Genomic DNA, 26,061 nt, shown 5'->3' with positions numbered 1-26,061 from the left:
TGTACACGTTTATCTCAGTTATAATTTTATATTTACAAGAGACTAATCTACAGGACTTTCCTTTTCAAGTAGAATTCTTAAACATCTTTTTTGAATAATGAGGACATCTTTTACATGAAATATATTTTTATTTGCAGTTTCCTTGCAGGACTGGCTCTTAAATGCAAAAAACTTTTATGTTGTTGGTTGAAACATGGCTTTTCGTTTTAAAACAGGCAGAAATTCAGCGAGACGCTCGGTGAACTGCAAAAATTAAAACTTGGAAATAAGGTTTCGAATTGCACAAACATACAAACAGGAATCAACATGGATAGAATAAACAATGAGGGAACGAAGTGCGAATAAAAGAATCGGCGTGATGTGATTTTTTTTCGAAACTTGTTTAATCGAATCAACACAGGTTTATATTCAAATAAAAGTGTGAAACTCCAGAGGAAAATTTTAAAATCAACATCCTTATATTTTTGTGCGGTTTTCTCTTTGTCATGTCCGCTTTGTTCTGTTCTTTCAAGATTGTTTTTGTACAAGCAAGGCTACATGGAGATTCGTGCCAGATTCTTTTCCCTAGAATAGTTTTTTAATAAATAACACGAATAAACGTTCCAAAAAATCGCTTCCTTGTCTTCAAATACATACATTTTAAATAAATAAACTCAAGAACGTTTTCAGATATGAAGCACGGTGGTGAATTTCCTAACGAGAAATTGCAAAATATGAATTGTCCATAATGGGATACCAAAATGGGGCGATTATAATTTTAAAAGTACGTGTAAGAATGCAGGATTGCAGGCTCGGGCACGTATTGATAACAGCAATCTTCTTGGCATTCCACGGGTTAAGGAACGTTTTAAACTAACTAGGAAAAATAATTCGGTGCCTGCAGAAAATGAGCCGTTTTAAATTGGACCTGAAAATGAGATTTCGCATTGGGCAATTTCCAAGCCTTCATACCTTACTAATCAATAATAAGATCTATACAAATAAAAAAAAAATCACAGGGCTGTATTTAACATTCACATTTGACACAGATAAAATTATTTATTTAAAAACTAAATATATGCCAATCTAATACGCCTGGGGATTAAACATTTTAATTGGTTAGTTCTTTAGTTAAAACCACTACCTTTCTGTTCTCGATTTTTCATCCCTATGGTAGACTGATTCATGTATCCTTTTATGTTTGGGATCACTAGGCCAACCAAGGATGGGTGTCTTGTGCAATATGGCGTCTCCGAATTCTCGCTTTTGAAGTGGCCACGTTGAACCGATATTCAGTACGTGTCTAATAGTTTATGTTTGTCTCATGAGGTCTGATGATGTATTGGCATTCCAATTTTCTTTAGCAAAGTATTCACATGAGCATATTGCGCTAACGGACAATCTGAACTGGAGATAGGCACGGTGTTTCACGTGACGTTCAATGCTCGGGTGACAATACATCCCATGGGTAAGTAGTCGGCCTGCTATCTGTCACTAAAAAGAGAGAAATTTCATGATAAATATTGCAGCCTAAGCCCATTTGAACATACAAGTCTGCAGTATTAAATAAAAGAGATTTTCGAATGTTTTCAACCAACAGTTATTAAAAGTAATAATTTTGATTCCACCGTTCAGCGTCAAAGAACCTTTTGAAAAAAGTTCATTGATGTGCACTTTGCTATTTGAAATAGTTAAGTTCTTATCCGTATCCTGTTATCTTATAGTTAGGTCAAAACATGGTTAATGAGAAAATAGACAAAAAAGAAAAGTTTACGCGTCTCGGGATTTTTACCACTGGTACTAATCATTTCCGTTAAACGCGCTTGCATTCCTTGGAAATGATTTGTGATAAAATCTCAAGAATACTTCCCCATTCATCAAGAATAGCCGTTTCCAACTCTTCAAGCGTGTTAAGACCTGGACTTCGCCGTCGTTCTCGTTGCTTAAGTTGGTCCCAAATGTGTTCGATTGGGTTCAAATCTGGACTTCGAGCTGCCCATACCAATCACTCAATTTCAACATCATTCGGGTATGGTATGGTGAAAAAGGATACTAGGAAGCGGGTTTTGCACTCCCCAGGCACTGTAGCCTTCTGGCTTATTGTATCTTCCTAGTTCCCTAGTTCAGTCAATAGACTCCATCCTTCTTCTTAGAAGTATCAGGTCATTGACTGTTGCTGCTACAATTTGATTTCCTAACTTTTTTCCGTACGTTAGGTTAAACCTCCATTGAGCTCTTGCTTCGAATTCGAAGATGATATGGGTGGATGTTTCCTCCTCCTCATTACATAATCTGCAGATGGGATTTTAGTTGTATATACCCATGTAGGGTAGATATTTTCTCAAATGCCAGTGACCGGATGGATAGTAGTCCTACCACTCCTCTGAATTTTTCTCCTTCCAATTGCAGCAGTGATTTTGCCAATCTTGGTGAGGGTTGTTTCCTCATAAGTTTACTATGAGAGAGTTTATCCACTTCTCCTTTTGTTTTATTTGAATCCATTCTGCGATGGAGGATTCTATATTTCTTTTTGCTATCCCAAGAATAGGTTCGGAAGAATACCTATCTACGGTCTTGCAGATCCTCCTCTGGCCAGTCTGTCTGCTTTCTCGTTACCCAAAATTCCCTTGTGCCCTGGCACCCAAGATAACATCAGGTTGTTGTGTTTCCCCAGGTTTTGGAGATTTTGGATGCATTCATTGACTAATTTTGATGTGATTCTTTTACATGCTAATGCTTTAATGGTTGCTTGGTTATTGGATCTTATGAGGATTTTTTGTCAGTGTAACCACTTTTAAGATTTTCCAGGGCACAAGCATTGATGGCATGTATTTCCGCTTGAATGACCGAAATGTACTTCCTTAATGAGTTTGATTGCTCATGTTTTGTGCTTGTACAGAAAATGCCCAATCCGGTTCCTTCGTTTGTTTTGAAACCTTATGTATAACATATCAATGTATCTGATGCTCTCCTGTGTTCTTCCTCTCCTTTATAGTCCGTTGAGACTTTACAGAAAGTTGTGAAGATTGTTCCCGGGATCATATAATCAGTCCCCATTTCTAATAATGGGTGTCTTATTTTGTTGATTATGGTTGTATGCCCGAATTGTTTAGTTCCTTTCCAATTTAATTGTTCCTGGAGCCTAAGTGAGCTTTTCCTAGCCTCTCCTTTTATGAATATTTCAAATGAAGGTAGGTTTAGCCAAGTTTCTAATGCTTTTGAAAGGGTTGTTCTCATTGCCCCTGTGATACATAGGTTTGCTTTTCTTTCTATGCCGCCTAATGTTTGGGTAGCTACTTTTTGTTGAGCTTTGTTCCTCCAGATTAGTGATCGTACCTCATTCGGGTACTCATCCACATAAAATACAGGCTCTATTGGGCCTATTATCTTTCGCATTAACACGAATCTCGCACCGATGTGGGGGGGGGGTAAATGGCACTATTTGTTTTTTGATTATGTTCTGTAAGTACCTATGAAGTTAAAGATCTTCCTCGCACAACTAATTCGGTGTGGGCGTTTAAGGAAATGCCTCTCCAGAATATCAACGACCCACCGTGAAATGCCACCTGAGGAACCATGCAATTTGGACCGTTCTGAGCGTCTCCATACGCTCATCTGAAGGTTTGAAGCCAACTCGTCTCCAATCTTCTTATGTCCAATTCACATGTTCCCGTGCAAACTGAAGCCTGGCCATTTTCTGAACTGTGGTAAGAAGACGTCTACGAGCCGAGTGCCGGGCCCTGAGGTTATTTTCATTGAGCCTTCTTCTTACAGTTCTGGAGGAAACCGAAACATTTCGAATTTGTCTTTTCAGATTTCTTATCTCATTTCCATAATGCTGCGGTTGCGTAGAGCCTGATGACGGATGAATCTATCGTCTCTCTCTATCTCTCTCTCTCTCTCTCTCTCTCTCTCTCTCTCTCTCTCCTTTGTAGACCTAGATAGACCCTGTCTTGGTCTTCTAGTGTGAAGCCCTGTTTCTCTGAAGCGCCGAAGAACCCTTCATATTACAGAATGAAGTACTTCAGCTTCCTGGCGATTTCGCGCTAGATTATCCTTCCTCTAATAATGTTATGACTCTGACACTGTCGCACTCAAATGCCTGACTGGAGCTGTTGAAAAATGTTTAAGAATAACATCAAATGATGTCAACGACGATTAACTTTAGGCGTAGCAGAATGGAAAGTCACAATGTTAATTTTTATGCAAATGGGATTAATCAGTCAATTATTAGATTAATCAAAGAACGCAAACAAGACAGATTATTTATTGTTTAGTTTGACTGCGATAACTCCTAATTACCTGTAACTAATGTCCAAAGATAATGGATTTAATTTGAAACTAAATAAATTACGTATTTTTAACCATACACAGTTTATCAAGAAGAACTCTATCACTAAATTGGATTGCTTTTATAACGGTACATTGCATTAAGTGCTGCTTCAACGACCGACAAGAAGGATGTGCAGTTCGAATTAAAAGATAGAACGTTTTACTTAAATTAGAGACCGGAGTCCGTGGAAATATCACCTTCTTGTGAAACAGAACGTCCTCAAGGATCTCACGGATCACCTGGTTTGTCGGCAAAAAAAATTATCTGCCCATTGTTAAAACAAGCGTCCTTAACCCAGTGCGTAGCCGTCCATTTACATCCAGCTACCGCGTATTATCCCTCAAGGGGCGCATATTAAACTAATGCCGATTGCAAAAACAACGGGACGAATCGAGTAATCTCTTAGGACAAAGGATGAAATAATATTTCGACAACTTCAAGATTTGAGAACGCTGGGAGGATGATTTGTAAAATATATGTAAAAATAGAGACGCAATGTTCATATTTAAAATTGATGAGATTCCTCCATGTATTCTGTGGAGTGATGAACCCGTAGTTTGATCAGTACATTGATCATCATCCATCCTGTTTAGGTTTTTTAGGTGAATTTTGCTTTCTCACAATTTTTCGTGCTGGCCCATAAATAAAAAATCACACAAACCGGCAATTGAAAACGATTAGAAAGACCAGACCAGCGATGATAGACAGTTCAAACGAAAGTACAAATTAAATTGCAGACCAAAGGTTTTACAACGCAAAGAATTAACATAGACGTTAGAGATGAAACCTCCAATGTTCTGAGTCCTCCGGGACGGAGCAGAAGATTTATGAATATTTAAATGTTTATACAAAATACAAATATTTGAAAAAAATTAAAACAAAAGAAATCATTACAACCTAATAAAAGAGGATGTAAGAAAGTGGGGAAGATGTAGTGATAGGGAGATAGATAGAGAGGCACAGGATAAAAGACAAATACATATACAAATATAGGGAGATAGATAGATAGAGAGTGAGTGAGAGAGAGAGAGAGAGAAGAAGTGAGAAGTTAAGAGCAGAAACATAGGGAAGAGAGAGTCGAGGAGTGAAAAGTAAAGAGGAGAGATAAATAAAGTAGATAGATAGATGGAGAGTGATGAGTGAGAGAGCAATAGAAAGGGAGAGGGTGAGAGAGAAGGAGTGAGAAGTAGGAAAGAGAAAGACATATTTTAAATAGTATAAACAATGTGCAATTTGAAAAATTTATAGTGCTGTTCAGTAGACAGAAAGATAAAAAAAAAGTTAAATAGATTCATACTTGGAAAAAAGTCAGAGCAGAGCAGGGCAGAGAGAGAGAGATGGAGAGAAACAGTCAAGAGAGAGAGAGAGAGAGAGAGAGAGAGAGAGAGAGAGAGAGAGAAGGAGTGACAAGTAGAAAAGAGAAACAGATATTTTAAATAGTATAAACAACGCACAATTTAAAAATGTTATAGTGCAGTTCAGTAGATAGAAAGATAAAAAAATGTGTACCGAATTTTAATTCACCAAGCAAAGTTAGGCCTCTCGGACTTCTCTGCCACTTAACATGGCGTCTCTCTCTTTGTCTTTCTCTCTTTCAGCCTTAGACGCTTGTTCATATCCAGCCCGGAGGACCAAGATCGTTTTTATACACGAGACGAATAATTGACGTTTTCTTTGCCCATCTCTCTTTCTCTCTCTCTCTCTCTCTCTCTTGACTGCCTCTCTCCATCTCTCTTTCTCTCTCTCTCTATTTCTCTCTTCCCATTCTCTCTCTATTTCTCTCTTCCCATTCTCTCTCTCTCCCTCCCTCTCTCTCTCTCTCTCTCTCTCTCTCTCTCTTGACTGTCTCTCCCCATCTCTCTTTTCCCCCTCTCTCTCTGTCTTGTCTCTCTTGTTGTCGTTGAATGTATGTGTGGTCAGTATTTGACAATATTCTGCTACTTTAAAATAAAATAAAATTGTTAACCAAAAAATATTAAATTATTAATTAAATTAGTAAAATTAAAATTATTAAAACCACCAACAACCTTAGACGCTCGTTTATATCCAGCCCGGAGGTCTAAGTTCGTTTTTATTTACGAGACAAAGTCTAATAAATCTGTAGTAAATGTATACCTAGATTAAAATGTGGACAACTTATGTAGCACAACATGATTTTATGCGTAATTTTTGGTTCAGAAAGGATAAAAACTTTTTTCCTGGAGAAAAGGAAACGATGTCAGATTTCAGTTGATATTAAATGTTAACCCGTCAGTCAGAATTTCAATAAAATTGTTTTAATTTAGCGGTTTTCAAGTAAGGGATTATTTATTGTTGCAATCAATGTAATTACTACATTTCCTGCGAGTTGCAGAATTCATACAGTGTCAATTTAAAATGCATATTGCCACATTGTTTTTTATAAATGTTTTACAAGGATATTGACTTTTATCTTTATTGCCTAATTAAATGAGATGATGCGATCAGATTCGTTGATCTTTGGTTTCGCCGCCGGTTCTTGCGGTTCGTCCTTGGTCGGATACATTAGAAAAGAAACTCGTCCCATAAAAAAGAAACATCGTTCCCCCCCTCACAATATTTGCTTCTTTATAAATCTATCCTGTCTGATGCAAAACGATAATGATGATAGTGATGAAAGTACAGCAATTATTTGAAGCCATGACACAAACCGGATAACCAATTGAAAAAGGAAGTGATTTATTTTTAGATAAACCTTTGTAGAGCTTTAACCCAAAAAAAATATCACAGTTCATATAAACTACATTTAATCGAGAAAAGCGATTCGTTTTTATTACACACTGGAATTTTTGTTTATTTCTTATTTTGACTTGTGACCACTTTGATGACGAATCGTGAGAAAGTAAAGTTTGCTGATCATAATTTGGAATTTCCACTCACAAGGAGCATGTTCTGTTCTTAACACTGGTATAAACCCGCTGATGAATCACTCAATATGATAATGTGATAATAATTTACGGAAAAATATCTCAAAACTCCAACGTGGATTTATTCAAATTAATTGATCAAAATTGATTGCTCATAGTCGCAATTTTTGGAGGTTTCGACAATTGCCTTTAAAAACATCGCTATGTGGAACAATTTTAAAAAGAGCGACATGCGGATATGAAGTCCGGACAAGAAAATCTTTGTTAGTAAATAATCACGACTAGATCTTGTACGTGCAGTGTTTTTATGATATATACGATTTCTTTTATTTGCTATTCCTTTCCGCAAGCTTTATGCATAATTATAAACATATTTAATGCTTCTTCCTGACTAATCAGACCTAATACTAAGGTTCTTCCTGGTATTTCTTTAACAGAAATGAATTAGTGAATTTTATAAATATTTTTTAGCCAATTGAATGCTAAGAATAGATATGAATTTTTAATTTATATACAAGAATCAGGAGAAGACCATTGTGAATAATCAAGAAAAATCCAAGAAATAGGATAGGTACTCGGAATTAAGTTGGAAGTCAGTTAAAATACATATACAAATTATCTATGTATTAATTGGTTAACTATGTACTTCATTTTGGGAGAATCGTTATTGCCCAGAGGTTGATAAAAAACAAATGAAGGGAAGTCTTGATTTAGGAGGGGGGAGTGTGAGATGGTTGAACGAGGGCAGAAGTTAGGGAGAGAATGAGATTATGGAAGAGAGAGGTTTGGGAAGGAAGAACTTTCAAGAACGATAGTGTATGGAAGGAACAAAGTGATATAGAGGTGGAGTATGAGGTGAGTAAGAGAGAAAAGTAACAGAAAGAGATTTAGTGAGAGAGAAAGAGAGAGAGAGAGAGAGAGAGAGAGAGAGAAGAAGTGAGAAGTTAAGAGCAGAGACATAGGAAAGAGAGAGACGAGGAGTGAAAAGCAAAGAGGAGAGATAAATAAAGTAGATAGATAGATGGAGAGGAATGAGAGAGCAAGAGAAAGGGAGAGAGTGGGAGAAAAAGAGAAAGAGATATTTTAGATAGTATAAACAATGTACAATTTGAAAAAGTTATAGAAAGAGTCAAGAGAGAGAGAGAGAGAGAGAGAGAGAGAGAGAGAGAAGGAGTGACAAGTAGAAAAGAGAAACAGATATTTTAAATAGTATAAACAACGCACAATTTGAAAATGTTATAGTACAGTTTAGTAGACAGAAAGATAAATATATTTTTACCGAGTTTTATTTCACCAAGTAAATTAGGTCTCTTGGACTTCTCTGCCACTTAACATGGCGTCTCCCTCTTTGTCTTTCTCTCTTTGAGCCTTAGACGCTTGCTCATATCCAGCCCGGAGGACCAAGATCGTTTTTATTCACGAGACGAATAATTGACGTTTTCTATCCCCATCTCTCTTTCTCTATCTCTCTCTCTATCTCTATTTCTCTCTTGACTGTCTCTCTCCATCTCTCTTTTCCCCCTCTCACTCTGTGTCTTATCTCTCATGTTGTCGTTGAACGTATGTATGGGCAGTATTTGACAAAATTCTGCTACTTTAAAATAAAACCAAATTAATTCAGTCATTCTCCCACTTTGAACCTTAGACGCTTGTTTAGTGATTGATTTAGTAAGTGAGTGAGAGAGAGAGAGAGAGAGAGAGAGAGAGAGTGAGAGAGAGAGTGTGTGTGAGNGAGAGAGAGAGAGAGAGAGAGAGAGAGAGAGAGAGAGAGAGAGAGAGAGAGAGGGAGAGAGTGAAATATGTTAGGAATGTGAACTGGAGATTTTGATTTCATAAGCGATTTATTTTTACAAATCTCGCAAAATGAGGTCAATTTGACCTTTCTAACACTCAAAGAGAAACAAATATTTTACAATTTGAACTTACATACATGCCCTTCAAGATGATTGTTTGTATACAATAATAAACAGTAGAAAATTTAAACTGAATGTGGAAACTGATTGATTAATTGATAGATAGATGGAAAGATAGATAGATAGGTAGGTAGATAGATAGAGAAAGAGAGAGAGAGAGAGAGAGAGAGAGGAGGGAGGGAGAGAGAAAGAAAAAAGAGAAGGAGGGAGAGAGAGAAAATAAGAGAAATGGACAGATAGACAGTGGAGAGAGGGTGACAGACAACAGACGAAGAGAATGAATAAATGAATATCGTTTTATTATAAAATCTCGCAAATTTAGGCCGCGTACGGTCTCTCTTACAATCAACGCAAATAAGGGAAGGCGAGAGTGGGTGAGAAGGAGGGAGGGGGAGAGAAATAGGTAGAGAAAGAAAGAGGAAAATAGGAAGAGACAGTGTGTGTGAGAGAGGGTTAGATAGATAAGAGACTGAGCTGGAGGGAGAGATATGTACAGAGAAAAGTAAAGAGCGATTGATAAAGGGAGCGTGAAATTGATAAGAGAACAAAGTGACACAAAGAAGAAAAATTAAGTAAGTGAGAGAGAGTGGGAGAAAAAAGAGTGAGGGAGACTGTCTGTGAGAGAGAGAGAGAGAGAGAGAGAGAGAGAGAAATAGGAAGAAGAGTGCGAGAGAGAGAGAGAGAAAAAGAAAGGGGGTGACAGTTAGATAAGGAAAGTGAACTAGAGAGAGATGGGGCGAGAAAGAGTTCTAGTGCAGTTTTGTTAAACAGAAAGTTAAATATATTAATACCGTTGGTTAAAAGGCAGAGAGAGAGAGAGAGAGAGAGAGAGAGAGAGAGAGAGAGAGCGAGAGAGAGAGAGCGAGAGAGAGAGAGAGAGGGAGAAATAGAAAGAGAAAAATAAAGATAAATAAATTTCCAATAAATCAATTGTTTTATTTGTAACAAGCAAGAAATATTTTTACAAACTTCACATAATTCTTGCATCTAAAAGGACGCCATATTTAGACGGATTTCTATATTTTGATAATTTCCTGAAAAAAATAAAATTTAAATGTAATATTTTTAGTTAGTAAAATTTTATTTATTGTTGTAGTCAAAAGTAAGATCCCTGCTATATATAATATTCAGATCGCAAACAATGTAAACATATTTATGTGGGCTTTGAGAGGATCCTGGAAAATTTGTAAACTGTAGAGAAAAAATATGCATGACCGCATTTGGACCTTTACCACGTATAAAATTGAAAAGCCAAGTCTGCAAAACTGACTACTAAGTTTGTTTCATAAAAGCCTTTTTCGTGATTTTTCTCTTGATAAGATTTTCAAAATTTACCAGTTTTTCAGTACAAATTAAAAGGGAAATCGTTCTTGGCCAGCCTAAAATGAGAGAAGAATGCAGGATAGCCTTCAGGGTCTTCTGCCATTCCCCACTTCGGGGCCAATCCTGCCCTCGCGATTGATGTCAGTCGTTCTGCTCAACACTCGTTCGTCGGCTGCTTCTGTGACTTGGAAAAGAAGGCCAATCGAAAACTACTAACTACTTAAAAAAATAAAAAAGGGTGAGCGTTTATATGCTTTTCTATTTAAAATTGATTCTGAACGTGTGATTATATTTTGACCATCTAACCCTCTTGAACCAAACTAGCCCTCTCTTGGTCTTACTCTTTCTTTCTATTTCTTTCTTCTTTATGCAACTTGATATTTCTTTTATTAATATTTTAATATCCTTAATATCCTTGTTTTCGCAGTCTTTTCTTTGATATTATTTTTTTGTATGGAATAAAGTGAGAAGTAGGTAAGCTATTTCTTTTCAATTAATTAATAATTGCTTAACTGTGCCACCCTCATTCCTTAACGTTCTGCCGCTCTTTTTTTCTCTTTCTCTCTTCTCTATTTCTTAACTCTCACGCTCCCTGCTGTGATTCTTCTAATTTATATCTTAATATCCTTATTGGTTTTGTTTTATAAATTTCGCTGTTTTTAATATTTCACTTTTCTTCACTGTCACAGAATTCTTATTTTTGTTTGTGTTAAAAGGGTAAATCATAATAATTTTTAATTGGTCGTATACTGTAATATAACTATTATACAATATAACTATTTCAATTTTTTTAAAATTTCGAAATCGAAGCACCGTTGATCTATTGCAACATCTGACCATTACATTGTCTCACTACTCTCTATCTCTCCTCTCTCTCACTCACTCTCGCTCTTACTCTACCACTCTCTATCAATATATCCATCTAACATATCTTTCTTTTTTTCGCTTAATCTTTCTGTCAATTTTTCTTCCAACTCATCACGTGCCCCATCCATCTATCTATAATTTTCTTTCTATTCCTCTTTTTCTCTCTCTTTCCTTTTATTCCCTTTTTTTAAATGATTACATACATATGTAAATTGACGACATGCACGTTCTTTTAGGTGATGAAACAATCTCATTTCCATTGGTATTGAATATTTAATGTAAATAAGACATTTGTGTCAGAAATTGTAAAAATAAACTAATTAATTTATCGTCATTGCAATCGGTAAATTTATAGCTAGAAGAATGGATTTTTATTTTTTGGGTTTTACATACAGGGCCGTATAAAAATTTGCATTAAATTGATTCAAATTGTTGTCAGTAAGTCTGCCAATAAAAGCTGTGTATAACACATAATAAAAAATAAGTTTATTAATACGACGGAAAATAAAATATAAGGATTACTACGATATTAATCTATAACTATGTATTTTTTTGTAGAGATTAAAAATTAAAAATCTTTTCTTTCCAAATATATAGATATATTGAAACACGCCTTCTCTCTCTCTCTCTCTCTCTCTCTCTCTCTCTCTCTCTCTCTCTCTCTNTCTCTCGTTTTAAGAAAAGTTTTATATATATATCTTATATATATCTTTATTTATATCTAACAAACCGTACTATAAGCATTGTTTATAATTAATCTTTTTATATAAGGTTTTGGTTGAAATGAAAAAGTTAGTGTCGATCTTCGGCTGGGTTCGAATCCTGCTCGTGACACTAACTTTTTCATTTCAAACAAAACCTTACATAAAAAGATTAATAATTTCAAAGAAGTAATTTGGTCAATAGACCACTATATTTAATGAATTGTTCATAATGCTGAAACTATCTTAGACGCTTGTTAATATCGAACCCGGAGGACCAAGATGGTTCGTATATACGAGACAAGGAGTTAAACGTTTTTCTGTCTCTCTCTCCCTATATCTATCTATCTCCTTCACTTCTCTCTTTCTCGCTCTATCTTTATCTATCTCTTTCTTCCAACAATGTCAATATATTAACTTTCTGTTTATTATAATTTTAAGTTTTTTTCTATATATTGAAAGAACTTAAAAACTTGCCATATCCAGCCCGGAGGGCCAAAAATGTTCGGACATACGAAATGAGTAGTTAGATCTTTCTTTGCCTACCAACATTATCAATATGCTTAAATTTCTGTCTACTAAAATGCACTATAACTTTTCAGAATTTACATAGTTTATGAAATTGAAAATAACCTTAAACACTCGTGACATCCAGCCCGGAGGACCAAGTTCTTTTGTAGATAGAAGGATGTAGTAGTTAAAGGTCTCTCTCTTTTATCCTTTTATTTCTCTCTTTCATTCACCCTCTTTATCTATCTGCTTTCTCGTTAATCGTAAGAGTTCGCGCCCTAAATTTGTGACATTTTTAAATAAAACGATATTAATGTATTCATTCATTATCTCTCCTCTCTCTTTCCCTCTCTNCTCTCTCTCTCTCTCTCTCTCTCTCTCTCTCTCTCTCTCTCTCTCTCTCTCTCTCTCTCTGGTTAAAGCTGAAAGGACCAAAATATTGTTGAAGATTTTAAACTTTAAAACAAAACGACAGGAAAATCCTCTAGTATGTTTGTGTGCGTATGTAGTTACCACATACATTCTCCAGTCGGCAAAATGCCGACTTTTACATAACATCGTCATCAACGGTTCACTTGCCAAAATTTTACCTTCCTAGTTTCTCTTCTAAATGTTAGAATTTTATTATTGTACTGTTAAATATTCATCGTGTTTAAAAGATAAAAAATCACACAGCTAGCGAGTCTGACTCATTCTTCAAAAACGTTCCTTTTAAAATGTACATGTATGGTCGGGTTTTTTTTCGCCGATTTTACAATTACCATGTATCATAATGACGATTATTATGTCCAATTATGGTCGGGAAACGTGAGAAAAAGCCAGAACTCACGATCATAAATATATGGTGTAAAATTAATGCCTCTTTGTCTTAAATTGACCATTCACTAAAACCACACACAACTAGAAAGGTAAAAAGATTATTTATGTATTTTTTATTTACAAAAAAATTTATGGCAAACTTGTTGGGAAATATATACGTTTTAAAATATTTAGAAAGGCTCATTTACCTACCATCAAGTTGTTATGCCTAAGTCTGGTTAATAATTTTGTTTATAATGTATTTTATTTATTTCTAATTAATGTAAATGAAAGAATGATGTAAAATACATTTATGTAGTAAATTTAATTTGTAATAAACTCGTTTAATAATCTTTTAAATATTTTTTGTTTTATCTATTTTGCTCGTAACGCATTTATTTTATAAATTAGAGTTTGTTTTGTGATAATCAGGTTATTTTTAAATATATTTATTTTTAATGTGTACACACGATTATTGCAAACTGATCACGACGATTTTCAACATTCCACCTTTCCCAATATTCTCATTGTTTTAAACCAATTAAGATAATTCAGTGTCTGAAGATTACAGGTTTTGTTTACTTTCTGAGGTTTCTCTTTAGCCGTCTTTAATTAGCCATTTAACAACATTCAGCATTGAATTTTAAAAACAAAGTTAAAGGCGTTATTTCACAACATAAAGGACAAATATAACAAACAGCTCGTTAATTAAAAATAAATAAATAACCCGAAAGTGTACTTAAAAAAAATTCACAATTTTCTTCAGGCAAAAGTTGAAATCAAATTTTGGATGATTCTGCTATATATTTATGAGATTTGTTTTAATTATTAATAAGTTGACTGGGTCTATTTCTTATGAAATGGGTTTTTAAGAAATAACTCATGTTTATTAAAGAAACTTTGATAAACGAAAATAAATCTTATATGTTAGACTGGGCATAGCAGGGGCTTTTAAAGCGATAAATTCACCGCCAAAATGCAAATTTTATAAACTTTCTTATTAAGTATTGCATTTTTTAAATTAACTAATTAATGACTATTTTGAAATGATGGAAATTGTCTAAGGCTGAGTGATATGTCTTGTTTTTTTCTTTTCCCCTCAACTAACATGCGTGCTCTTAAGCGTGTCTCCGACGGGAGACGAAATCTTTTCTTCTATCAAACCAAGTGGTGTGGTGCAATCAGCGATAATCAGTGGACATTACAATTTATAGCCGGAGACGTTTTCCCAACATCTTTCGAGAGTTTTATTGTTTTTTAATTTTTCACCGGGCTCTAGCCGATTGGCGCTAATCGATCGAATAATAAATTAATCCGGCGTTTAATGGGCCAATTTATTATCGCGCGCTGACGGATTAAAGCTCAGATTAAATACAAACATTGAGATCCGTGAAGGCTTTTATGTAATGTGTCTGTTCAACTGCAAACTATCCTACCTTTTCATGCGTTTATTTAGTTCTATTCTATGTAGTAACCCAGTCGTAATTAATTATTCATTATTAAAAATAAGCATTTTAAAAACAGAAAATTAGAAACCATCTTGTTAAATGGGGAGAGTTCTCCACATTATATCCGGGGTAATGAACTTGAAATTGTATAATATAGTATACACGAACGATCTTGGTCCTCCGGGCTGGATACAGACAAGCGTTTAAGGTTATTTTAAATAGTATAAACAATGCACAATTTGAAAAAGTTATAGTGCAGTTTGTTAGACAGAAAGTTAAATATATTAATACTGTTGGTTAAAAGGCAGAGAGAGATGGGTAGAGAGAGAAAGAAAGAGAGAGAGAGAGAGAGAGAGAGAGAGAGAGAGAGAGAGAGAAAGAGAGAGTTTTATTTCACCCCGCAAAGTTAGGTCTCTCGGACTTCTCTGCCACTTACGTGGCATCTCTCTCTCTCACTCTTTGAGCCTTAGACGCTTGTTCACATCCAGCCCGGAGGACCAAGATAGTTTTTATATACGAAACCAATAATTGACGTTTTCTCTCTCTCTCTCTCTCTCTCTCTCTCTCTCTCTCCCTTTCCCTCTACCCATCTGTCTCTCTGTTCTCTTTTGTTGTCGTGGAATGGAAGAATAGTCAGTATTTGACTTTTCTCTGCTATTATAAATAATACCAAATTCACTCAGCATTTCTCCTCTTTGAACCTTATTGTCAGTCTCCCTCTCTTTGAATCTTATCCATTTGTTTTTATCCAGCCCGGAGGACCAAGATGGTTTTTGTATACCAGACTAGTAAACCTATCTCTTTCTCTTTCTTTTTTTGTTTCTTTCTTTCCGTCAACAATGTCAGAATATTCAACTTTTTGACTATCCAATTGCGCTCTAACATTTTATAATTGGGCATTGCTTATATTTTTGAGTTTAAATTTAAGAAGGTAGTTGAGATTGTCAACCCTTTTAATGACTAACAAATTATGTGAATAATAGTTGGAATAATGATCTAATTAAGATGTCGATACCGTATCTTTCAACATACCAAAAATCTCCTTTTCTTGCCCAACGTGACCACTAAATTTTGAAACTCCGATTATTTTTATATTAGCCTATTAGTCACAGTGAAATTGCATTAAGTTCCATCTGGTTATAATCCACGGTATAGTCTGGAGATTATTTTTGTTTTGGTTGACATTTTGCAAGGACAGAAACTTGGGTGCAACTACTGGTTAATAACTTCTGTGCAAAAGATACATTTCTTACATAATTTGTAGCGTTGGAAATTGGATTCTTCTTGAAGAAAAAAAAAATCTGCAACCAACAGCCTAATGCACCGAAGTTCGAGAAGACATTTTTTATTTCATTTTTACTAAAGCCATCAAGGATAAGTTGGCTTAGATAATAGGATAGCATTCTTTTCTTCCGGCTTTGGCAAGGTCTCACACTTCGTTGATGAGCCGGCGATAATTGTTGCACTTGGGCTGGAACGTGCTGCCTCGACTACCGGAGATAACGCCTTATTCAAATTACACGAAAAATAGGATTAAATAAGTTGAGTGTTACTTCGAAAAATATTCATTGTATTTTCTCGCTGGCAGGCATCAAAAAATGACGCAAGTTCATACAGAAGTGTCGGGTCAAGGAAGAATCACGGCGTCTTATGTGAAACTATGTGCTTTTGAAATAATTGATCAAATCTTGAGCGACGGCCTTTAAGCTCTTGGTCAATTATATTTACATGTGCAATGTCGCCTGAGTCAATATCAAGCCTGGAAGGTGAAAAAAAATGTTGATTTTTCAACTTCGTACTGTGTTACACAATGTCTACTTCGGGAAATTGTTATAAATAAAAACATGTATTTTCATTAAGCAATCCCATGGTATTAAATCCATAATGCTATCGTCAGCTTATTTTTATTTATTCAAAATATCTATTTACTTCTATTCTAACATTTATCTTTCCGTCTTCATCTACAATCGGGTTCAAACAAGATTAGTCAAAAACCAACTTTTTCAAGATTTTAAAGTTTAGACATTTGGTACAAATTCAGTTTTTGTAGCTATTTATTATTGATTTGGAGAATATCAAATTAAATATAATTGTCCTAGTAAATAGGTTTTTAATCTATTTAATTATATCAGGATTTTTTTATACTTATAACTTTTTTCCAGTGTAAATTAATCCTGTTTCCCGCCAAATTAACTCCATTTCGATTGGATTTAATGCTTTTTAATTTCAAATTAACCTTTTATGCATAAAATTTACTATTTTTAATTTCAAATTAACTTTTTTACATTAAATTGACGATTTTTAATTTCACATTAACCTATTTTCCATCAATTTGACCCTGTTTAATTTCAAATGAACTCTTTATTGCATTGAATTGATCCCTATTATCTTTTTTGCGTCAAATTAACATTTTTAATTTTAAATTAACCTTTTTTTGTCAAATTAACCTTTTTTTAATTTCAAATTAATCTTTACTGCCTCAAATTGACCCTTTTTAATTTCAAATTAACACTTTTTTATTTTAATTTCAATGAACTTTCTGACGTCTAATTACCTATTTTTTAAATTTAAATTTCACTTTTTTCATCAAATTGACCCTTTTTAATTTCTAATTAACCCCTTCTTGCATTGAATTGATCCTTTTTAATCTTTTTGCGTCAAATTAACCTTTTTTAATTTTAAATTAACCTTTTTTCGCCACATTAACCTTTTTTAAATTTTAAATTATTGTGTAGAGGTTAGTGACCGTTAATCGATAGTTATTCAGATGTCGTGAGATGCGGTCTGGTGTGATGTAGGTTTCAGAAAAACATTTTCTTTATCGAGCCAACGTTTCGATCTTTTATTGAGCCCTGAAGATCGAAACGTTGGCACGATAAAGAAAATGTTTTTCTGAAACCTACATCATACCCGACCGCATCTCACGACATCTGAATAACTTTCAAATTATTCTTTACTGCCTCAAATTGGCCCTTTTTAATTGCATCAAATTGACCCCTATTAATTTCAAATTAAAATTTTTTTAATTTTCAAATTAACTTTTTTTAATTTCAATTTCACTTTTTTGCAATAAATTTACTCTTTTTGACTGCAAATTATGACTTTTTTATTTTCAAATTAACCTTTTTTAATTTGTGTACTTTTTTAAATTTCAAATGCACTTTGTTTCCATCAAATCGACACTTTTAAACTTCAAATTAACACTTTATTTTCAAATTAACGTTTTTCTTATTTCAAATCAACTTTTATGGCATCAAATTCACGCTTTTTCTAGTTTCAAATTAACCTTTTTTAAATTTCAATTTCACTTTTTTGCAACAAATTTACCCTTTTTGACTTCAAATTATGACTTTTTTATTTTCAAATTAACCTGTTTTAATTTGTTTACTTTTTTAATTTCAAATGCACTTTGTTTGCATCTAATTGACCCTTTTACACTTCAAATTAACACTTTTTATTTTCAAATCAACGTTTTTCTTATTTCAAATCAGCTTTTATGGCATCAAATTGACGCTTTTTTTAAGTTTCAAATTAACCTTTTTTTTTAATTTCAAATGCTTTTTTTTGCTTCAAATTAACTCTTTTTTTTAAATTTCAATTTCACTTTTTTTGCAACAAATTTACCTTTTTGACTTCAAATTATCACTTTTTTTACTCTTCAAATTAACTTTTTTTTTTAAATTTCAAATCAACCTTTATTACATCAAATTGGCCTGTTTTAATTTCAAATTTAGCCCTTTTTATTTAGCCGTTTTTAACGTTAAAAAAAACCTTGCTGATGGTACAAAATGTAGCACTTAAAATATATTCCTGCAAGAAAAACAAGTTTTTCTTTGTCCTTGTTTTTCTTAAGCCACTATTTCTTGGTGACATGTATCTCACTTATTTATTAATTGGGTTAAAGACCACTCTTTTTGTTGTAGAGTGTTGTTATTATTATAATGGATGTTTATTGTCAATACCCAATCTTCAGTCAAAATTTTTAATTGTTTTTTACAATTAAGGTGAAGGAATCAACTACGTGTACATATGCAAGGTTAATTAGAACCAATCAAGCAAAATGAAACATAAAAGCACTGTCAACAGTTTACCAAAGTGTGTATCTCATTATAGCTAAATAAGGGGCTGCTGCTTGGTTTTCTATTCTATACACTAAGTTAAAAACTAAATTAGAACTAAGTTAAAGAATAACTGCAGAGTGAACAGCTAAAGGATATAAAACCGCGTCAACACCGGCAGAAGTAGGAGCAGTGCCTGTCAATTTATAGAGTAGAGAAAAAGTGACACTATACTAAGAAAAAAATACACAAAGGAAACAGGAAATTAATTAACTCTTAAATCAAGTTTTTATAAAATTAAGTTTTCCTTACATCGAAAATGTCAATCGATTGGCAAAATAGTTCAAAAGTTAAATTACATTATGGATATTTTCCAAATGTAGAGCAGAGAATAGACTTTAGTTGGGTTCAAAATAGTGCCAAATGCTAGATGTATGCAAAATGAATGACAATGGTGAGGTCAATAATAGACTTTTCGTCTTCCAAGATTCACAGAACAAAGAGAACACTTGAGGTCCTTCTTTCCACAATGATGGCCATTAATGTTAAATGATTTCATAGAAAAGAGGAAACATACAAAGCCTTCAAGCTGTTACTGTTGGAAAGTTTTATACCCAACATCATGGATAGTCTTTAATAAAATTATTTCTCTCTTAAGAAATCAAATATATAAATTACAGGATAAATTATTTATTGTATATTTATTATTAACTTAGTTATGAATAAGTGTAGCGAGTTGTTTCCTTTTACGCAGGACCAAACCTTTTTGCAATAAGTTTCAAGTTAGAAATTGAACAACACAAGGTGATTAACATACTGACCTCCTTCATAGATTTAAATTCTAATAAATGGCCGTGGTCTGCCGGTATGGGATCTACTCAGGGTCGGTGGGAAGGTGGATGGGACAGAAAACTTGTTTTTGACATATTTTAACTGAAGATGGGGTATCGACCATGAAATGTCTATTATAACGGGAATAACAAAAAACAAAAAAAAAAAAAATTGACTACCCCAACCAATAAATAAATTTATATAATATGTTGTTTGATTGGTCATAATTTTCATGTATAACATAAAGAACAATAAGACCTGTATGCATTAGTTTTTGTATTATATTAAAATGTTAAAATATTGCATCATTATAAGAAAATACATAAATTATTGTTTATTTAGAAATAGTGAGATGCGGTCTGGTGTGATGTAGGTTTCAGAAAAACATTTTCTTTATCATGCCAACGTTTCGATCTTTATTGAGATCATCTCCAGGGCTCAAAGCGTTTGTCTTCTGTGTAATTGTGCCATTCTTGCGTGTCATGTCGAGAGTGCCCGAAGACACGCAAGAATGGCACAATTACACAGAAGACAAACACTTTGAGCCCTGAAGATGATCTCAATAAAGATCGAAACGTTGGCACGATAAAGAAAATTTTTTTTTTAAATCTACATCACACCAGACCGCATCTCACGATTTCTAAATAAATATCGATTAACGGCACTATTCACCACACATAAATTATTGTGTTACTTTATTATTTTATTATTTACTGAACAAAGAAATTTATAATTTTCCAGGTGTGCACTGTTTGGAAAAATCACCGCAATATACCAGATTTATATTGAATAATCAACAGCCAGATTCAGAAATGTTTACAGTGTCGGTAACTTTATTACTACTGTTTTGTTATTCCACTGCACAAGAAGTTGAAAATCAAGGTTGGTAATTTGCCTTTTCTTTATTTGATTCTCATTTCCATTGGTTTTTAATAATTTGGTCTTTTTAAGTACACACACAGTCTGTATCAAAATTGTGTATTTATTGAAATAGATTATTTATCTGTTGAATAAATTGGGAAGAGAGGGATTGGGAAGCCCGCTGCTGGGCTGGGGCTTTTGGGGGTTCTGGAGGATTTTGATCCCAAGCCCATTACTCAGCTCCTTGATAAATATATGAACTGCACGGAAAGAAAAAGAAAAAAATTATATATGTTAATAATAAATATTGCACTTATGTCTATATCCTTCTTAGATACAAATGCAGAGATAATTTTTTTTTTTATTACATTTATTTTGTATTTACAACTACAAGTGATGTATTAAGTAAATATGTTCGTATATGTTGAATTATCATTTGACGCTCTTGTAGGAGAAGTTGCCCAGTGGTAACACTCCTTCACACTGATATCTTGTTCAGTCTTCACACAATAAGAAGGGCTCGGGGCCAGTTTCGCTTCAATCGTCTTGGAGGATTTTCAGGTAGGGTTGGAAGTGATAAATTTGAATAGATTACTGTGTGTGTTCAGTGATTGATGAAATTTTTTATATCGGGTTTTGATGAGTTCATGGACAAACGGGATGTGTAGGTCTTTATAGATAGTGCAATTTGAAACATAAAAAGGAGCATTTATAATTTGACGGAGAATTTTAGATTAGATTGATTGGAGATGCTGGGAATTGGAATCCTTGGTTGAGCCCCACACTTCACAACCGTACGCCTAGAGAGGTCTAATCATTGTCTTGTAAATTAAAAGTTTATTTTCAAGTCTAATTTTGATCGTGAGTCGAGTAGTCTTTTTAACAATTTATAACGTTGGTTTGTTTTCTGTCTTTTCCGTCTTGTATGGGGATTCCAAGTCAGTCGTTTATCCATGAAAAGTTCAAGATAACGCACAAGGTCAGTGGTAGGCAATGGAATTCCATTTACACTCACCGCAGGACTGACATTTTTACATAAGGTAAAATAGATCTGTATGCTTTTTGTTAGGTTTACCTTTATTCTCCACTTTGTGAACCATCCTGTTAATTCATTCAGGTGTTGTTGTAAGTGTTGAGTGTTAATTGAGGGGTCCGAATTGCTTCTAAGAATCGCTGTATCATCAGCGAATGTGTGTGTCGAAATGTGAATGTGTGTAGGAATATCTGCAGTGTATATGGAAAATAGAAAAGGGCCAAGTATGCTTCCCTGAGGAACCTGCCCTTATGCGTGCAGAGATAAGAAATAAAAAATTCTTAATTTTTAATAATTGGTTTAAATTTGTGTATTATATTAGAAACTGATTAGAAGGTAATTCTTTCAGAGCTAACATCTCCAGATACTGTGACAAATACATTAATGGATACACGATATAACATAACAGAAGTTGTTGACAACAACGACTCGATTATTGAGGTCAATATTTTTTTTTCAGTACAAAAATAAGCTAATTAGTTTGTTACATAATTATTGCATTTTGAAATGTAAACAGATAAAACAGATGGAAGAAACTATACCAGAAACTACACCAGAAACAGCACCAATTTTCACAACGGTGCAAAGCACAACACAAGAGGAAAAGACAACAATACTCTTCTCTAATTTTTACACCCTCCCGCCAGAAAGACCGGAACAGATTGAAGAATATGACCAAGAATATGAAAAAGAGACAAATCGTTATTTGGAAGACCACCCGTGCAAAAGGAATTGTTTGAATGCCACCAGTACGGTCTGCAACTACCGTTTTGTGCTGGAGCATTACCACACGATGAGCAAAGCTTGTCATAATTGTCCGCATAATTTGTCTCATTGTTACTTCAAAGACTGTGTGGCCGGTGATGGAGTCGAGAGGACTATTTTGACTATCAATAGAAAATTTCCTGGACCCCTCATTGAGGTTGGTTAAATTGTTTTGTATATTGGATAAATTGTTTAATTGTTAATTGTTAGGTGTGTGAAGGAGATGAAGTTATTGTTGATGTTGAAAACCATCTGAAAGACGGCACGACTTCAATTCATTGGCATGGTATACAACAGAAATACACTCCTTACATGGACGGTGTTCCTTTTGTAACTCAATGTCCTATCATGCCGATGACTACATTCAGATATCAGATCAGACCGAATCCAGGGACACATTTTTGGCATTCGCACATTGGTACAGTTTCAATAAAAATTCAAAGAAAAAGTGAACTCATGGGGTTTTGAACGCAGGTTTACAGCGCGGTGAGGGTGTTTATGGGCCGTTGATTGTTAAAAAGAGATCTGACATTTATGCTCCTTTGTACGACATGGATTTGAGCGAGCATATCATCGTTGTTCAAGACTGGATACACAAACCTGGGGAAAGTGCTTTTGCTAAGCATTACCATTCAAACGGAAAGAACAAAGCTGACACTTTACTCGTATGTCATTTATATCAGTTCATCATGCAATAATTAATTTTGTCTTGGTATAAATAAATGGATATAAACAACATTTTAATTAAATTTTGAAACATTTTTTGAATATATTTGATTATTTGGTCTTATTTTCTAGATAAATGGGCGTGGTCAATTTCAAGAATTTGTTGATGACAATGGAAGACTGGTTTATACACCATTTTCCAGTTTTACAGTGAAAAAGGTAAGGAAACTTAATTCAGACTTACAAATTATATTAAAATATTATTTAAATAGATAAATAAAAATGTCTAACATCTATATTTTATAAATTTAATATTTCTTTAAAATTTGATAATTTATGTATATAATGTAATTCGTTTTTAAAATTAAAATTCGACCAAAGCTAAGAATATAATATTAATGAATGGAATAACAAACCAGCAATAAGCAAGGCCAGTATGCGCCACTTCCGTACTTAGTTCGGCAAAGAAACTTGAGAGTTCAATTTGCACTGTTACTAGATGGCACTGTGGGAACAAATATCAGGAAAAAAAATCATCAGGCAATACATGATTTTTTTTTTTTTTTTTTTGAGGAGCCAGGAGGGCTTGATTATGTCTTCTATACAATATTTGTGTTAACACGAGTATTTATTATCATGAATGTATGAAATGAGTTGAAACTGCCCTGGTTTTGTCAACACCACAAGAGTGTTAGGCTATAAAATAGATATCTATTCCGTTATTAACCTAATTTCTGTCAATGTGTAAACTTATTGTCTATTTTGTATAATTAATGATTAAATTTTGTTAATACTGATCTCATAAGTTGATGAGCCTACTGGAAATTTACTTACTTAATTATCAAAAATAATTACCATGTAATAATGTTATTTTTCACAAAATATATATTACCTATAAAAACATTTTTTAAATTGTTTACAGGGTCTTAAATATAGGTTCAGGCTAATAAATTCAGGAATATTGAACTGCCCTATTGAGATGAAAATTGATAATCATACTATTTTGGCTATCAGCAGTGACGGTCAAGATATACAACTTGTCAAAGGTAAACAACGACTAAAGAAGTTTATTCTAAATCAAATTTATCAATATTGATCCCGATTTTCCAGTCGATTCATTAATATCATATGCTGGCGAAAGATGGGATTTTATTCTAGAAGCCAGCGCTCCAGTTGGTAAGATCTCATTCAATCTTTGAAACTTTATTCAATAACTTGTATATAACAATAAATTAATATTTTCTTGTAGGAAATTATTGGATTAGATTCAGGGGATTGATGGACTGCGATGAAAGATTTAAAGCAGCTCATTCTGCTAGCATATTGCACTACGAAGATGCGAATTTGAAAAAACCCTCAGAAACCTTGAGCTACGAAGCAGCTAAAGGGCAGGGAAAGGTTTGTATTAGTTTTAAATAAATAAATCCTTAATATTGTACTTAGTTTTTTAAATTAATTAATTTTTTTAATAATGAACGGTTTATGGAATCATGTAAAAATTACTGACACCGTTTTACAGTATTTGATAACTGTTTGAAATGTTTTCTTTTGTCTTTTGGTTAGATAAAATAAATGTTAATATTAATATATAACAAATTTTTTAAAATTTAAATGAAAAAATTAAAAATTTGCATTTATTTTCTGTTACTCCTAGAATTTAATTACAGCATATTTGATTATGTAGACGATTATTTTGTACTTTTCTACCTTATGATTTATTAAAATTGTAGGTTTTGAATCCATTTAATGTAGACTGTAAAGGACTTCTTTGCATGAACAACCTTTTTAAAAGCAAATTTTTGGAAAGGAAAGATGTCAACAAGGAGCCAGACCAAAAGTTTATTTTTTCCTATGATTTCCACCCTTTGGACAATCCGAAGTACCATAAAACACCAGAATATGGTTTTTCCAAAGGTAAATTTCTGATTTTTGTTATATAGAAAATATATCATGAATATTTTAAATAATCAATTTCCTTTTGAAAATAGTGAAAACTGATCGTGCTGTTTACACGCCACAACTGAATCATATATCTCTTAGCTTACCGTCGTTTCCCCTTCTCAGTCAATATTATGATATTAAACCAGAGATGCTGTGTGAAAATCAACTTACTTTTAATTGTAACAGCGAATATTGTGAATGCACAAATGTTGTTAACGTCAACTTAGGCGACTTGGTTGAAGTTATATTAATTGATCTAGGTAAGTCTTTTTTACTCTATTATGGCACTTTTATAATAACAATTATAATTATGCAGGTGTCACATACGATGCAAATCATCCATTTCACCTGCATGGCCACTACTTTGATATAGTGGCTGTTGAAAAAGTAGGGAAAAACACGACTGTTCAGCAAATAGAAGAGTTGGATGCAAAAGGCATGATAAAAAGGAATTTGATTAATCCTGTCACAAAAGATACAGTGAACGTTCCAGACGGCGGATACACCATAATCAGATTCTACGCAGACAACCCAGGTAATAATAACTGAAATTATTGGTTCAAATTCATTTGGTGAATAATTTGTCATAAATAGGCTATTGGCTGTTTCATTGCCACTTGGAATGGCATTCTGAACTTGGAATGGGGCTTGTCTTCAAAGTTGGACAACACTCGGAGTTTCCGCCAGTGCCCAGAGGTTTTCCAAAATGTGGAAACTATATGCCGTCAGAGGAAATGTCAAATAACCCCGAAACCTCAGAAAATGAGGTCATTTATGAAATCCATGCAAATGAGATTCCTCGATTTGTAAAAAATACGTCTTTTGACAATACTCAAAATATTTTTACGAAATGGTGGCGAAGAAATAGTTCAACTTTGGTGAAACAGTCCGTTTTAAATGTGATATCTTTGTTATTAATTTCTCTTACATTTTATTGAGAAACTGAATCAGAAAGTCATTTGAATATCAAATTATCTGTGGTAATAACTTCCTACATAGAAAAGAAATCCTTTTCATCATTTAGAAATAAATTGTTACCCTATGTTAAATTCCAAAGGATTTAAATAATTGGAATTGATATAATTAAAAACTGTCTGTGATATTTATGCAATATTTTTAACAATAAATATGTTTAAAACATATAAATTT

At 33.6% G+C, this 26,061-nt stretch overlaps 1 protein-coding gene across 2 annotated transcripts; it reads left to right on the top strand.

Annotated features, from left to right (window-relative positions):
• Positions 1–1,367: 1,367 nt before the first annotated feature.
• Positions 1,368–26,061, top strand: LOC106671991 (laccase-1-like). Of its 2 annotated transcripts, none has more exons than XM_014403031.2 (14): positions 1,368–1,447; positions 20,388–20,528; positions 21,890–21,981; positions 22,058–22,462; positions 22,516–22,723; positions 22,780–22,970; positions 23,104–23,190; positions 23,894–24,017; positions 24,082–24,147; positions 24,221–24,369; positions 24,702–24,885; positions 24,960–25,172; positions 25,229–25,447; positions 25,507–26,061. In XM_014403031.2, the coding sequence occupies exons 1-14, from the start codon at positions 1,444–1,446 to the stop codon at positions 25,848–25,850; spliced, it is 2,427 nt and encodes an 808-aa protein (XP_014258517.2). In that variant the 5' UTR covers positions 1,368–1,443; the 3' UTR covers positions 25,851–26,061. The 2 variants fall into 2 exon arrangements, with proteins under 2 accessions (XP_014258517.2, XP_024081645.1); XM_024225877.1 differs by lacking the exon at positions 1,368–1,447 and adding an exon at positions 10,493–10,671 and having other exon boundaries at positions 25,507–26,060.

This window comes from Cimex lectularius, unplaced genomic scaffold, assembly GCF_000648675.2.
Source record: "Cimex lectularius strain Harlan isolate CLEC.00 unplaced genomic scaffold, Clec_2.1 scaffold32, whole genome shotgun sequence".
Lineage (NCBI taxonomy): Eukaryota > Metazoa > Arthropoda > Insecta > Hemiptera > Cimicidae > Cimex > Cimex lectularius.
The sequence above is the reverse complement of the archived record's forward strand: the minus strand, read 5'-3'. Positions and strand labels throughout refer to the sequence as shown.